This window comes from Polypterus senegalus, chromosome 11, assembly GCF_016835505.1.
Source record: "Polypterus senegalus isolate Bchr_013 chromosome 11, ASM1683550v1, whole genome shotgun sequence".
In the NCBI taxonomy this organism is placed as follows: Eukaryota; Metazoa; Chordata; class Cladistia; order Polypteriformes; family Polypteridae; genus Polypterus; species Polypterus senegalus.
The window spans coordinates 141131940-141147762 of NC_053164.1; the positions used below are offsets into that span (position 1 = coordinate 141131940).

The following is a 15823-nucleotide window of genomic DNA, read 5'->3' on the forward strand; positions in this document are numbered from 1 at the left end:
TCATACAATCCATCAGTGGTATAAACTAGATGTTTTATGCAGGGCTGCAACTTACACATTAAACTGTACTGACAAATTTGATGGATGGACATAGAGTCACAGACTTACCTAAAAGATCTTCTGTATCTACTTAGGAATGCACTTTGACTACTAGTCTGTTTTGTCTATTAAAGGGCACATGGCTTAGGAAAACAAAAAATGATATTGGTGGCTGAGGCACTATAATTTTTAATGTTAATAATTGTGTTTTTATTTTCTATATAAGATTATGTCAGGATTGAGAGAGCTGAATGAGTAACCCTAACCATAACAGTTCTGAAAGTAAACTGTAGAACCACATTGTTTTGTTCCAGTAAACCCTGAAATCATGGTATTTTTGTAAGCCACAATGAAAGTGCAGTTTACTGCTCAATCATGAAAGAAAAAAAATGTTCAAGTTCCCATGGAAACAGGCAAAATCAGCATCAAATTGTGAGTGAACAAAGTGGACTTTGATAATGACTGCTGTGGCACACGGCTTTACACAAGGACAAAATGTGATGTGTTTTACAAGGTGGTGCTGTATATACAATATAGCAGGAAAGAATAATATTTATAAATGGCACAGGCTCAAATAATAAAAAGAAACTGAACATGGAAAGCTTACAAGAACAGACTTTTTGGAAATTGAATTAATTCTGTCATTTTTTTATTTGCAATTTGCAATATATTATCTTGTATTAATAATGATTACACTTTGAGAAAGTCAATCGATGTATGTGCAGAGATGTACACCCCAGAAATGTAATTTTCCTTTTTTTCTGTGTTGAAAGATTTAAACCTTTAAACGAAGAGGGATGGAGTGTTCCTGGCCAGAGTCCCAAAATTCAAAGCTCGGAAAATTTGACTCACAGGTAGGTATGGAGTGCTTTTGCAAACATTCCACTACCTGAGGTCTTTGAATCCAAGCTGAAAGATCTGCGCTGGCGATGTGTTTAGTTTTTGTCACAGTCGTCTGTAATGAAGTGAGCAACCAAGCAATATATGATTGTGTACATTGCTGCCAGCATTATAACTTGGGCCGTCTGCCAGTTCAGAGGGGACTTAAAGGGAAATATTTATACAAGCTGTGTAAGGAGTTGCATTGTGTATAGGGGTGAGACATGACTGGTGAAGACAAAACACAAAGCACTGTTATAAAAGGCTGACAGAAGAGATGATGAGTGCAGAGTTTAAAGATTTAAATTGTGAGCATAAATCATCTGGTGAGGAGAAAGGCTAAGGTGGATTGGGGGTGTGGGGCAACTGACAGAGAATTGGTGGGTAATAGAGATGAAGGAGAAGGCACCAACAAAGTGGTTGAAGGGATGGGGATAATATTAGAAGAATGGCTCTTTTTCTGAAGGATGCCAAAGATCTTGGAAAGTTGCAGAAGAAAATGTGGTGGGAAACAACTTAATAATAGTCACTAAACATGTTGTTGTGTTTTTGGGATCTGCCATTTTTAGCATTACAGTGTACACAAGTGAAAATCACACAATTAACTGTGTATTCAAGAACAACAACTGAAGCAGATTGGTGGAAGGTCACCAAGCCACCTTGTAGTTTCCAGTTTTTGACCTTGGATGCTATGTCACACGCTCTAGAAACGTGCAATTTGGAGAAACATTTGCAGCAAATTACAGGGATCCGGAGAACAGAAGCATTGACAGCAGCTGGTTAATTTCAGTCTGCATGTCTGATGATACAGGGGGTGACAGCAGTGGTGGTGTTTTTCTTCTGCACTGTCATAAAATGATGTGAGCGTAAGTAGAGACAGTCTGAAAAAGTAACTGAATCCAAACAATGGTAAAAGTTACACTGATTCTGTAACTATATTAAAAGCCCTTTTCTTGTTTGTCTTGCTGGTCCTTGTTCCATTCTAATCTGACATTACCACTTTGAGTTGTGCTTTGAATCACATGATACTAGGCATTTGTCCGTTATTTGGAGTCTCTGGCCAGATTTAACTGAAAGGCTGATCAGTTGCTGTTTCTGCATCTCGGATGTAAAAAAAATGCTACCACGTAAATCTTATTGTTTCGTTTTTTTGCAATATAAATAGAGATCATAGTGAACAAGGCTTTTATTTAATCAGGCAACTAATTGGTCAAAATAGGCAGGCTGTTGGGTATACAAGAAAAAACAGAGGAGTAAAATACAAACTGCAGAAGAATCCATAAAGAAGCACAAATCAAAAACAGAAAATATGAAACAAACTTAGCAAGTAGGCAAAAAATGGATGTACTGGTATAGACCCAAAAGATGGGCTGGCACTGTTTAAATACGTACAAGGCTCTGATCATACAGCTGCTAAATAACCAGTACCAGTGAAATGGCTGTAGTCAGTACCAAGCAATATGTGAAAGTGGACATCCTGATAACAAAAGGTGTGTGTTTCTTACAATTTGTCTTTACCGACCTTCCAAATAACTGCTGTTTATTGAGTTTAGGAGTTTTGACTTTGATCAGTTTAACTGTGTTCATAAAATATAGTGGGAGACTTAGGTTATAAACTGGAGTGAAACTAGGTGGGTTATAGTGATAGATGGAAACTTTCTTAATCATAAAGGAAATTGCATGGTTAAAGCAGCAGACAAAAAAGACATGAATATACATATATTAAGAGTTATCTATGAGTAGAATAACAAAGTGAAGGTATTTAGTAAGTGTTGATTGATTAGACTTGCACATATGAACCATAAAGGTTACAATTTTACAGTAAAGGATGCCAGTGATTGGCACAACATATTACACATGGTACCATTGTCTGTTAAAATGTCTGCTAGACCCTCAGTACCATTCAGCACAACCAAATACAATACCACCTCAGCAGTGGGGTGCCTCACTATAAAGCCTGAGGGTATAAATGATCATAGACTATATATAGTGCTCCTTGGAGCAATGCAGTTGTCTCCACTGGTTAGTGAAGGTGCTCCTCTGCAAAGCCAAAGCCTCATACAGGGCTTGAAGAGTCATGATCTGGGATAGTAAGCATCAATAGTATGGAAGGAACTTCTTAATGGAGAAAAATACCTTTCTGAATAACTCACCTTAGACTATGGGAACCTCACATATATAGGAACATTAAATAAAACAGCAAAGATTTTATTTAGAGAAGGAAAACAGAAGTACAATTGTTTGAAATACATGTACACTAAATGGACCATAATCTTATTTTAATAAATCTATCCATTCAATTTCTAAACAACTTTTCAGTTTTATATGGTTGCTGATTTAAGTACATGGCTGAAATAACAAAAGAAATGTAGAAACTCAACGTAGAATTCCATTAGTGTTATGTTACAAATTGTGGTCAGGGTACCAGTATTTTACATGCACAGAACAAGATCCACAAGATTAATTTGTAATTTTATAACATGGCCTATGAACTGAAAGAGAAAACAGCAGTCCTTGGAAGAAACACACAATAAACTCTACAAAGAAAGTTCCTTAGCCAGCAACCAGTATGAAGTAGCTCTGCTATCAGTCAATAGCAAATACATCATTATTTTAAATAATAGATACAATATATCAATATAAATATTTCATAAAATGTGAAAGAAACAGGAGTGGATGCTTTTAAAAAGAACTGGAATTGTTTTCAATGGAATGTACAGTATGGTCCAATAAGAAATCTAGTTGGATTAAACTGCTAGAGAGTAACACTGAAACACTTTATGTAATGGCTATGGGGATTTTTCTGTTAAGAAAACTCTGAAGAAAGCAGCACTTGTACACTGACAACATCAAGTATTAGGACGTATGTCTAATTAGAACATACAGGAGAAATTATTGTTGTGCTGATTGTTCTTTTATGAAAAAATCCAAACAAAAAACATGTCTTAAAAGGTTTAAATAAAAATCTGAAAACCAATTTCATTTATGCTGTTATCTGGTCTTCTTTCAGTTGCTTTTCATTTTTCTGTGTTGCAGTTTTTAATTGACTGTCTTTCCTATTTATACAGTATACCCATTGATTTTTCAAAATCACAAGGATTTGATTGCTTTCTAAAATTCCTCAGAGGTATGTTCCAGTCAATATGGAGATGTCTTCCTGCTTCCAGCTCCTTGGGTTACACATCTCTAGGAAGCTGCAATTATAACTGCGAGGGATGCCCAGGGTCACCTTTATAGACAGTGCTCAGTGTGACTTTGGGTTCATTTCTATGTAGGCTGCCTTGCATGCTGTAATTTTTTAAACTATATATTGCATGTTTGTGTTATCTTTTTCCTTTAATTATTTAGTGAAATGAGGCTGAAAGAAAGGGAGAGTATAAATCAACTTATACTTGTGAAATACAGCAAATAAAACACAAATGAAATACTTGCCAAACTATAGCTGTTCATGTCACTATTGATGGATAGACGTCACATTACTCTTTGCATTTCTCTTAACATTCCGGCTTGTCCATCTTGTACCTCATTGCTCTCTTAGCTTTTGCTTCCTTCATTCTGTTTTAAGTTTCTCTCCTTATGATTCACTAGATAAAAAGTAGGACTTATTGATCTTCAGAAGCACACTCTATTTTCTTGGAGCAATTTCTTCTTCTTTTTTCAGTTTCTTTGAAACTTCAGCTTAGCTATACAAAGGCTAAACTACTGACCCCCTCGGCTCCTCTGCTTAGTTCCTTATGTCATTATGTTCTGCTGTCTCCATATATTTTACTCTGTTTATATCTTAACCTTTTGCATGTCAGACTCATTGTTGATGAACACTCCATAATTAAGGACTGACTGTACATGGAAGGGTTTTTATTTTTAGAGGGTCATTTACAGTACACGGCCTCTGTCGGAGTAGTAAGATTTTTCCTTTGTCTCAGCTTTTCTTATCTAAACTGAATGCTTTACTAGGTTTCTCCCACAAACACTCAGGCAATTCAAAGCAGTGGTTAATTACAAAAAAAAAGAAAGAAAAGAAAGTCGAGTAAACCTTAGTTTTCACTCTAGCTGCCCATAGTTGCCATAGTACTGTAGTCTGGAGACGTCTGGTATGTTGCACCATTGCACACAAAACACACCTCTCAATCATCATGGAATTTTGCTGCCCTCTCAACACATCTTCACAACTCTGTTTCAGTGCAAAAAGCTTCAATAACATGCTTGTTTAAATAACATTTAAACGTTCAGTGCTCCAGAACAAGCAAAACAAATTGATGCAAAAATATGAGGCTTTTTTTTTTTTTTTAATTTATTTTAAAAATCTTATTCTATTAAACAATAACATTGGTATTTTTCAAGTCTCTTATTTTTTTCACAATCAATTATAGATTTGTCTTTCTTAGGAAATTGTGTTCTTAAGAGAAGTTCTTATTAGTTAAAAAAAAATCTGTGTTTGCGGTTTGCATGGATCCCTTATGGTGAGCGTGATGCCTTCAGTTCATATTACCATTAGTCCGGATCCTTGCTCTAGCTTCAGACTGCATATTTTTCTTCTTTTGTCTCCACAATTCTGTATCCCTGTTTTTTTTTTTTTCATTTTCATTTTCAGCCTTCTGGAACTCCTTATCAGTATATTCTGTCTTGTGCAGATGCAGTACGTGTTATGACCTCAAAGGAGACAGCACCATTAGGAGATGGCACTAAACTGGACAAAAGACAATCAAAGTCAAAGCAGCAAGCAGGATTCTTATAGTAAGGAAACATGAGAACACAGGTTGACTATCAAGAAACGGGTACCAAAGTCACTGTGGATGATAAAGGTTTGAGCTGAAGTTTTCCTGGAAGGAGGTGTCAAAAGTCTGAACGAAACAGAGGTGAGGTCAGGGATAGGCAAATGCATTCATCATCAAAAGCTCAATACACTAAAACAAAAATTGAATTTGAAAGGGATAAAGCAAAAAAAATCCTCAACTGTCTAGATGTCATTTTCACCAACTAAACTATAAAAGACATTTGATTTATTTCCTAAGTGAAACCAATATATGGATGAACTCCTTACTCTTTTAAATACAGTGTTTGATGAAGTCATACACCACAGTGATATCTAATCATATGTGTAGCAATAGACATCATCGGTATAAACAACACAGCCACTGCCATACAATTCTAGAATGAAACAGTAGTGCCCATGTGACCAGGTGACATCACCATCATAACTACAAAATACTGTATATTGAAGGAGCATAAAATTTTCTTAAAATTACAAAAAAGTGTAAAAAACCCTCAAATTACAACAGGCTTCAGGGATGAGGTTAATTGTGCTTGTAGACATATCACTGATATAAAATTACTTCATATTTGTCTAAAGTTTATGTGCTTGAATCAATCTCACAACCAACAACTGTAGCACTCACAAAACAAGCTACTGGAAGCCATGGCAGTGGGAGTGAAAGGAGACAGGCAGTGTGGCAAAGAACATAGCTGGACTTCTTTCAAAAATGGAACAACTTCACAATTTCCTCACCCCCAAAAAATCTGGATATGTTGTTTTATAAAATGTCTGCAGTCTCAAGACATGATTTTTTCATACTTAGAATGATATCCTGTATACAGCACTTTAAAGCACAAGACTAGAAATGGCGTTCTTTTAATATATAAAAAATGTTTTATTTAAATTCACAAATTCAGGTGACAAACGAATGTGTGACTGTGAACTTTTCCTTTAGTTTATGGTTTGATCATGGGACATCTGCTTGAAATCTTCCAGGATGAATCTTAACTGCTTGGAAGACGTTTGCCAAGAACAACAATATGATTGCCTTCACAGTTTTGCACAAATTAAGGATGTAAATATCAAAGATTTAACCATGTGAGTGTATACTTACCTCAGTTTAGCTTTTAAAATTTAAACCGTGTTATCTTTTATGCTGGATTTTTGTCACATCCCTAACTATCCAGTAGCCCTCTCTCCTGTTAGGGCCTGTGAGTACTGGCCAAACCACACACCCGCACGTATTCATGCTATTTGTGTTGCTCCAATGCAAATATAAACCCTTTAAAACACTTAGAAAACTGCTTTGAGATGCTGCTACCTATGAAATGGGTGATACAACATCAAGAATAATAATTCTGCTTACCTAAAAAACATCATATCCAGTAAATATTGTATATCTTAAATGCTAATTTCACAGTAAGATGAAATATTGTGACTTACAAAGATGCAAACTAAAACCAGGAAGGCCCAAGTAAAGCACTTTGTGGTCATGTATATTGTGAAAGGCATTATAAAACTGTACAGTCGTGTATAAAATGATGGTTTTTATATGTTGAACATTTCATGCAGTACAACATTTAAATTGAAAATACAAAACACAAAACAGAAAACACAAATTTTTATTTTCAATTAATAGTGTAAAAAAAATGGTAGGCACACCGTTTATTCAAGTTAAATGATTTGCTCCCCTTTCGAACCCAAATGACAAATACAGTAATTACATATGTACATTTAAGACAAAACAGTATCTAGAAAGTAATGAGACTTTAAAAGAAAATAAAATGTTTGGCTCTTTCCTTTACTTCAAATGTAATGATAAATGTATTATTTAAAACAAAGAATTACAACATATGAAACACACTGTGGTCTTAATATGCTTGTGGCATGAATGCTTGTTGTTTTAAAATGGCACTGCAATTGCCTTTGGGTTCAAAAGACTGTACAAGAGGACTGCTTGATAACATTGCATATGTCGTCTGTGTCTTTGTAATGATGTGTAGGAGCAAGTTTTATTGCCAAGTTCTGTAGTCTAAATCTGAACAGTCACCCTTTAACATGGAGCCTGCATGACTGACGCATGGTTCCCCCTTAAAAAAAACAAACTACCAGACCAGTTTAATTTTATACCTGAATTATCTTTTGAGCTTCAATCACTTTTTTGTATTTCTACTCTTCACTTTGTGTTCACTTTAGTGAAACACATTATGAAGGAAATCTGGAAAACACATTCTTGGGGAAATCAAATGTTTTGCTAAATAATAGGAAAAGATTATTACATCTTGCCTGAAGAAGGGGCCTGAGTTGCCTTGAAAGCTTGCATATTGTAATCTTTTGAGTTAGCCACTAAAAGATGCCATTTTGCTTGACTTCTCACTACATTCATAATGGCTAACACAGTACAACACCCGAGTGCTAAATGATGGTGAAGTTTTGCACAGTATCTCTCCTTACTGACTTTCTTTTTGCATTCATCTGCCTTTTAAGGACTTATCTTTGCTCATGGAGGGGCATTGGTATCTGCTGTTTTTTTATTCTAACTAAGCTCTGATTGATAAGCTTTGGATATCTTTTAACAAAAAACATTTCTGAAGTACGTATGCATCTCGCCTTTAAGTTAATACAGTGCAGAAAAGACATCTAGCAAACAAACTGCCTGTACCGATAAGCTGCTACCATTGTACTATACCTGGAAGTACATCCTCCTCCCATGTATAAATACAGCATCATTTGTGTTTGCTGTATGCACCATTGTTATTATTAAATGCAATTTTGTTCAGCCCTTTGAGTTCCTCCACACTGCCTTAAACCAGCTCTTGTCACTTACTGTATGTCTCAATGAGACACAGCCTGCATTCCAGTGGAGGAGATGGATCAGGAGGCAGCAGCTAGGTGTGTGGGAAGAATAAAACTGGTACTGTACTGTACTGCTGAGAAAGTTGTCTTACCATTGATGTCTTTCAAATGTTATGTTGTACCTCATAACTGTAAAAGGCTAAATAGCCTAAACAGGGTATTTGCAGCTGATCCGAAACCACCAGTGTTGAATGCAGAAATACAATTTTACATAAGATTACTGGACTCAGCAAAACCTCAAAAGTCCTGAAAGCCACCAGCTGGCACCAAAGCCAACACAACAGGTTTTACAGGACATACACAATCAATGGAAGAAAAATAAAACATTGCTGGTCAATCTACAATGACTGAACGTGTCTAATAAGTTACATGAACCAAGGAGTTGCCAGTGCTACTGTCCTTAGTTTTATATTCTCCATTTAAGTCACACAAAGTTGATAATCTGTGTTAATAAGGCAGTACAAGGAGTAATATGAGCACGTGATGGATACAAGGGGCAATATAGGACAAAATTATTAATGGACCTTTAGCTCATATCAGGACATTAACTGTCCAAAATGATATCCATCATCACAAGGTAAATAAAAACTGCATAATGTTACACAGGATAAACAGAAATGCTTACACAAGCAAGAAACTCATATTGAGAACAAAATCCAGCCTGTAAAGTTAATGTGCAAAATGATTAAATGGATTCTCTCAGACTAGTTAGGTTTGTGTCATATGAATGCAGGTAAAAAGAAAACAATGAAGATCCTAAAGAGTACAACTAAGTCAGAATGTTGAGGTGCTCTCTGCAGTGACTTTCAGATCTGATTATAAAAGCTACACAGATTCACCAATCACACCAACGGTGTCAAGTGCATGAACACTTATCATTACCACTGAAAAGGTCCCTGCTGAAGTCTTTATTGCTCATATACCACAGAAAGTGGGCATATAGTAGAGTTAGATTGTTACTAAGATATAAAACATGAATATGAGTGCTTAATTGAAAAATATACAAATATATAAAACAGCCATGCTTTTCTTGCTATAACAGAAAACGTGCTGCATGCATTGTAACAGTGTGTAGTCGCAGAACAGTTACATATCTGCCCTGACAAAAGATGCAAAGACGCTGTCCTCTTGTGCCAGTAGTGTCTCAGGCTTGTCGTACTCCACAATGATTCCTCGCTTCATGACAATCACAAGGTCTGCCGTCAAAATCGTATGAACACGGTGCTGTAAAATATTTAAGAATTGACAATTTAATGCTAGCCATTTACTGCTGAAGATAACACATCTCTTTGGAACCTCCACAATGACCACAAAGAGACACAAAAATCACATAACATAAAACAATCACAACATGAATTTTAAAATCACCCACTGACACTGCCTTCTTGTACCATGGATCTTGGTAATTGGCACAAAGTACAGTGGCACCCAAAGGCCAATATGCAAACTGTTGAAACCCATGGAGGAAGAATGAGTTAAGTTGAAACATAAGTGGGGACTAGAAAGACCCACAAAGATATACATGGACCTAGAGATAAGAATTTAGAAGGACAGATAAGGATGACGGCAATCGGCTTGAGTGCCGGGAAGAAATCCGGTTGTAAATGATTGTTCTTCAGTATGTGATTAGCCAGCACAATGACAGGATACTCCATCTGAGAGGTTCCACAGTCAGTAGGAACACTTTGCTTTAAGCTGTATCAGCAGTCATGGTCCTTCTGGTAAAATATTTCTAAAATAGACTAGTGACCAAGAGGAACAACTGACAGTTCATTTTGGTCACAATGAAGACTTTAGCTGCTCTTGAGCTGTACAGCGCGTTAGTAACTAACACTTGTTCTTATGCTGTTAATAACATCTACTAGGATTTGATCAGCTTTGTCTTGTGTGTCTCCATATTGTCATCTTTTCATTACATTTTAATTGCGACAATTAAATACATATATTTGTCATTTATTTAAATTACAAAAAAAAGCAAGCACAAAAACGATTTGTGCATGAAACAGCAAGTAAATGCATCTAGTTATATTTCATTTTATAAATAATTAGGCTCACTATAGCCAACCTGCTGTATAATTTATCATTTAGAAAGACTACAATTCTACCAAAAGAACCTTTGCAATTTTTTTAATTATAATTTTTGTCAAAAAGCACACAGGATATCATTGCCTTTGACAAACAGGCATTGGTCTTTGTGCTTAGTGTCACTCTTTTGTAATTAAATGTTAAATGATTTCTGTAGTAAAATTTGAAGATACAGTATGTGTCACATTATGTTTCTGTGTTACTCTACTGAAGGTATTTGGTATACACCAGAAATATCCAAATGGATTATTTATTATCGTCCACAGATACTTGAATGGCAAAACATCTCCCATTAATCTAGTGGCTGTCTCTCACACATTTCCTGCCGTGATTTAATGCGTCTGGCTTGCCATTGGCACTCCTTTAGCTCTGCATACAGTACATCCGTGTTGAGTATCTTGAGTATCACTTAAACCAGAAGAAGCCGGCACCCTTTTTTTTTAAATTTTGTTTTCAGAAAGTTTAATTCTGCCAAAATTTCAATTCTTTCTGTTATCAGGATGTATGTGTCAGTTAATTTTGATATTCTTTGCCTAAAGTATGGACTTTACTTATTTGTGAAATTCAAAAAGATGCTTATTGCAATCACAGGCTTTAGTGCACTAGAGGAAACTCATTCTTTTCTTGGATCCAATTACTTGCCATCTCTATTTGCTTCCTTTTTTTGAAACAGCTGGCAAAAAGATGGTGTAAGTAGCAAGGTTAGATACTGTAGCTAATGAAAGCAAATTTGATACCAATTGGTCTGTGATGTTTTCTTCATATACTGTATTAGTTGGAGTACATTGTTTATAAATAGAAGAAAACCGTTGAATGTGGGCTGCTAATTCATTGGTGTCCACTAAACAGTAAGCAGAATTTTCTCAGGAAGGCAACATTTTCTTTGAGTAATTACTGGCATGGCTACATGAGAGCAAAAACAAGGAGTATGATTAAAGTATTGTTGATATAAATTATGTTTACATTTACGGTAATGATGACTAATTAATAAAGAAGTTTGAACAAGAAACAGCAACAAGTGTAGCCCTGCAAGAACTAATCTGGAGACCCTTGCTCTAGCATTTACAACCCGGGCGTCCATTCTAAGCCCGGGTGGGTTGTGCAGTGGCTACAGGCTTACATGGCCACTAATGTCTCATTAATGAGAACACTTCTGTCTTTTTAAATGGACACCTAGGTTAAATATGTTTAGTGTGATCCGGGAGTTCTGCTCAGTCAGAGCACTTTTAAAAATTGAATCTGCACAATTATTTGTAGTTTTATGTTTTAATATAGAAAAGTATATTTATTGCCTTTTTTATATTCTTTTAACTGTTGCCAAAACTGGGTTTTAAAACATGACAGTAACCAAGCACAGTTTTCACTGACAGTGAATCAGTTGTTCTGTTGTGATGTACTTTGAATAATAGCTGTGCCTGTCTTGCTCGTCTGATTCTTCTTTTAGAAACCGTTAACTGCAGATAGAAATAAATGTTTTGGAAAACCTGTCAGAGAGACAAAATACAATTGTACTAGCAAAACACTGACAATATGACCCGTGACATTTCCATCTGTCACAAAGGCATAAGACATTCCTTAGCTCCATTATGAAGTGTAGATAGTAAAAGTGTACAAGATGTTAAGACCAGGTTTCAATACAAAGCAGGTAAAAGCTTTTGTGTTAAGAGATTGGTTGAATAAGCAAAATAAACAGTAGCCAAGGTGACATATGGAAATGACAACCTGTTCATGATAAGTTTGCTACCCAGAAGACCACCATGTCCAATCATTTTGCATTTGGAGCACTAACAAGTAACATGATTAAAAATGAGCAGCAACAAGGCCTTAAATGTCACCATTTGTGCGCATAGAGCAGGTAGTGTTTTTCGGAATCTGTTTCAGGCATTGTAGAATTATACTTGTGACCAAATCTGAGACAGCAGAAAGCATGCCGTGTTAACGTGACCAAATGAACTCTGTTGGAGTTTTGGCCTGGGCTTTACACTTGGCTTCTCCTTTTTAACTTTATTTCCAATTGTCTACACATTTTTAGTTTTTAAGCTTAGGCTTGGTTTAAACTGAATTATTGAGTCTTTACGTCATTTAAGCTACACCATGGGATTCTATTTAGGCTCAATAATATGGGTACTGTTACTCAGGAGCCTGGGTCAGCCTATGTATCTCCTCTCAAAAATGATTTATAAATTATTACAAACCTTTGCTTTGATTTCTTGCTCTAGCTTCCTGGGTTTTGGTTCTGGTCTAGTTTACTTGAGGCTTGAGTTTTTAAATTTCATTTCAGTAAGGTTTTCTTTAGTCTTGGAGGATTAATTCCTCTGTCTTGCTCAGTTGATTTCTCTGTATAGAGTGTTGTAAATCATGTAGTTTAAGTATTTTTCTTTGGTTCCACTTTGAATGTTTATTCAAAGCTTTCTGTTTTAGTATGTCTTTTGTTAAATGATTAGCCATTTGTAATTAGCCTAGTTAATGAATTTTAATTACGTAATTACTCATATTTTTGTCCTTTCTGCTTTCCTTCTTTAATTTGTTAATTAAATAGACTAGGGGGCTTTTCCCCCTGCTCGCTTTGCTTGCCAACCCCCCAGCCTGTGCTACATGCCAGCCACTTCACGTCTCTGCCACTTGCGTATGTGGATTTCAGTTTCACCAAACAACAAATCTTTTAATTCTTGCGGATACGCCTCTTCACTGGGAAGAAACACTACTTTTCCCTTTTCAGGCAACACGAATTAGATGATCTACATGTCTCTGACTTAAAGTTTAAATCCAAACAATATTTACATACTTCTGTCATATCAACTATGTCCATATATTTGATCTCTTTTTGGTGTTTCGTTATTTCACTGAGTAATAATTTTCGTTTGTTTGAGCTAATGCAATCTTTACGATTATTTTTTTGAGACTTTCAAATTTTAGTACTTTCATTATCTCTAACCTGCTCTGTATGTGTATCGTGCCAACATTTTTGAATCTCTTTACGACGTTCTACTTTATCATCTACTCTTTGTGTTTTATTTCCAGCCCCAGGTGGTTAAATCTATTGGGACAAAGTCTCATCTTGCGGGACATGAAATTATCTTTCTGAAAAAGTCTTGTATCATCCCAGGATTTTTTTTTATATAATAGAAAGATAATCTAATTTAATAATGTAGTTAAATTAAGGTAATTGATGTAGTTAAGTAAGGATGAATTAAGCTATTTTCAGGTGTGGCTGGCATCTTGGCTAACTGTACACTCCACACACACTGCACGGTAATACAGCATGCAGTAAAAGGTCTGATGCAATGTAAACATACTTTAAATTTGTACATGTTTGTTTTGGGTTAGTTGCTGGTGCCCACTTTCCTACACACTACAGCCTAAGGTGACATTAGGCTAAGCTGTTCCTAGCTGAGCTGTCTTACAGATTCGAGTCTGTCAGCATGGTGCTCTCATGACGTTGACTCTTTTATATCACTCAAAGTGAAAACAGACATGTGTTTGTCAAGGTGAGCTGACACCTTCTGTAACATAACTCACAAACACCAGTCTGTGTCACTGTGACATGCTGTATTCCTAACTTGGCTCATTGGTGTATCTGCATCTCAAATACTAGTCTCTGTAGTGACAAGTGCACAAGCTTCTTTGGATTAGCACACCAAACTTGTCAGGATGTGTATTTCATTTTCACAATAACTTGATCTGTCTGATACACAGACCAATCTCTGGACCATGATGAGATATTTTAAGCAGTGCTTGCTTCTATAGTTACAAAGTTAAACTGCTAGAATGTTACATAAAAGTATTTGTAATTTCACTGGTTCATTCAGGGACCTACCTTAGATAATACTGTTTAGATTTAAATATCTTGGCCTGCTCTTATAACTCGCTGGGCACCAATCTGTTACAATATTTCACCTTTCACAACACTGGTAAGTGACTCTTCATTACTAACTAAATACCCCATACAAAAAATAAGTAATCCCAAAGAGCCAGTGAAATGATGACTGCAATTGTGGTAAGAACATGACACGAGTGCACCATTTGTTATTTGGGGTGGGGGTGTGGAGGGGTAGTAAAGTTTTAGTTTCAGTGATGCACCTGCACTGTTACATTAAGAACATTAAGAATACAGCCGATCTGGAACCACATCTTAAAAGTAAAGCAAACATCAAAGTGCCACTAAAGGGTTTGACTCCTTAAAGCTGCACTCAGACCTATCAAATGGGCTCCTGCCTTTAACAATAGCTTTACAGTTGGATGAGAAGAATATAAATGAGATGACCCCTAAATATTCTACTGGCTCACATCCATCCATTATCCAACCCGGATATATCCTTACTACAGGGTCACGGGGGTCTACTGGAGCCAATCCCAGCCAACACAGGGCGCAAGGCATGAAACTAACCCCGGGCAGGGCGCCAGCCCACCGCAGCAACTGGCTCACACGATTTCCTTAATGAAATCTCCTGAAAAATCTTCTTTTTTCCTAAAATGTTCACTCACACAATTCAGGGATGGTAACTAACCTCTAAGTGACCCGTTAGGTCAGATTATCTCAGGTTACAATGTGAGCTACCACAGCTATGCTGATGACACACAGCTGTACTTATCAATAGCACCTGATGACTCCGACTCTTTCGATACACTAACACAATGTCTTACTGGTATTTCTGAATGAATGAATAGTAATTTTCTCAAACTAAATAAAGAGAAAACTGAAATTTTGGTAATTGGCAATAATGGATTCAGCGAGGTTATCAGAAATAAACTTAATGCAGTAGGATTATAAGTTAAGACGGAAGTAAAAAATTTAGGGGTAACCGTTGACTGTAATCTGAATTTTAAATCGCATATTCATCAGACCACTAGGACAGCATTTTTTCACTTAAGAAACATAGCTAAAGTTAGACCTCTTATATCATTGAAAGATGCGGAGAAATTAATTCACGCTTTTGTTTTCAGTAGACTAGATTACTGTAACGCATTCCTCTCAGGACTACCCAAAAAAGACATAAATCATTTGCAACAAGTGCAGAATGCAGCTGCTAGAATCCTAACTGGGAAAAGAAAATCCGAACACATTTCTCCAGTTTTGATGTCACTACACTGGTTGCCTGTGTCATTCAGGATTGACTTTAAAATACTGCTTATGGTTTATAAAGCCTTAAATAATCTCGCTCCATCTTATATATCGGAATGTCTGACGCGTTATATTCCAAATCGTAACCT

At 36.1% G+C, this 15823-nt stretch overlaps 1 protein-coding gene across 7 annotated transcripts in view; it reads right to left on the reverse strand.

The window, feature by feature from the left end:
- Positions 1 to 7274: 7274 nt before the first annotated feature.
- Positions 7275 to 15823, reverse strand: part of abcc9 (ATP-binding cassette, sub-family C (CFTR/MRP), member 9) — a 229194-nt gene continuing 220645 nt past the window's right edge. For 5 of the 7 annotated variants that reach the window (XM_039769708.1, XM_039769710.1, XM_039769707.1 and 2 more), the window contains one exon: positions 9662 to 9751. Coding sequence is in view for 2 of the 7 variants with exons in the window: in XM_039769711.1 (XP_039625645.1) it covers positions 9614 to 9751 (138 nt within the window). In the remaining 5 variants the exon portion in view is untranslated. Of the gene's footprint in view, positions 9752 to 15823 lie in introns of all 7 variants that reach the window. The other 2 variants (XM_039769711.1, XM_039769709.1) reach the window with 1 other exon arrangement.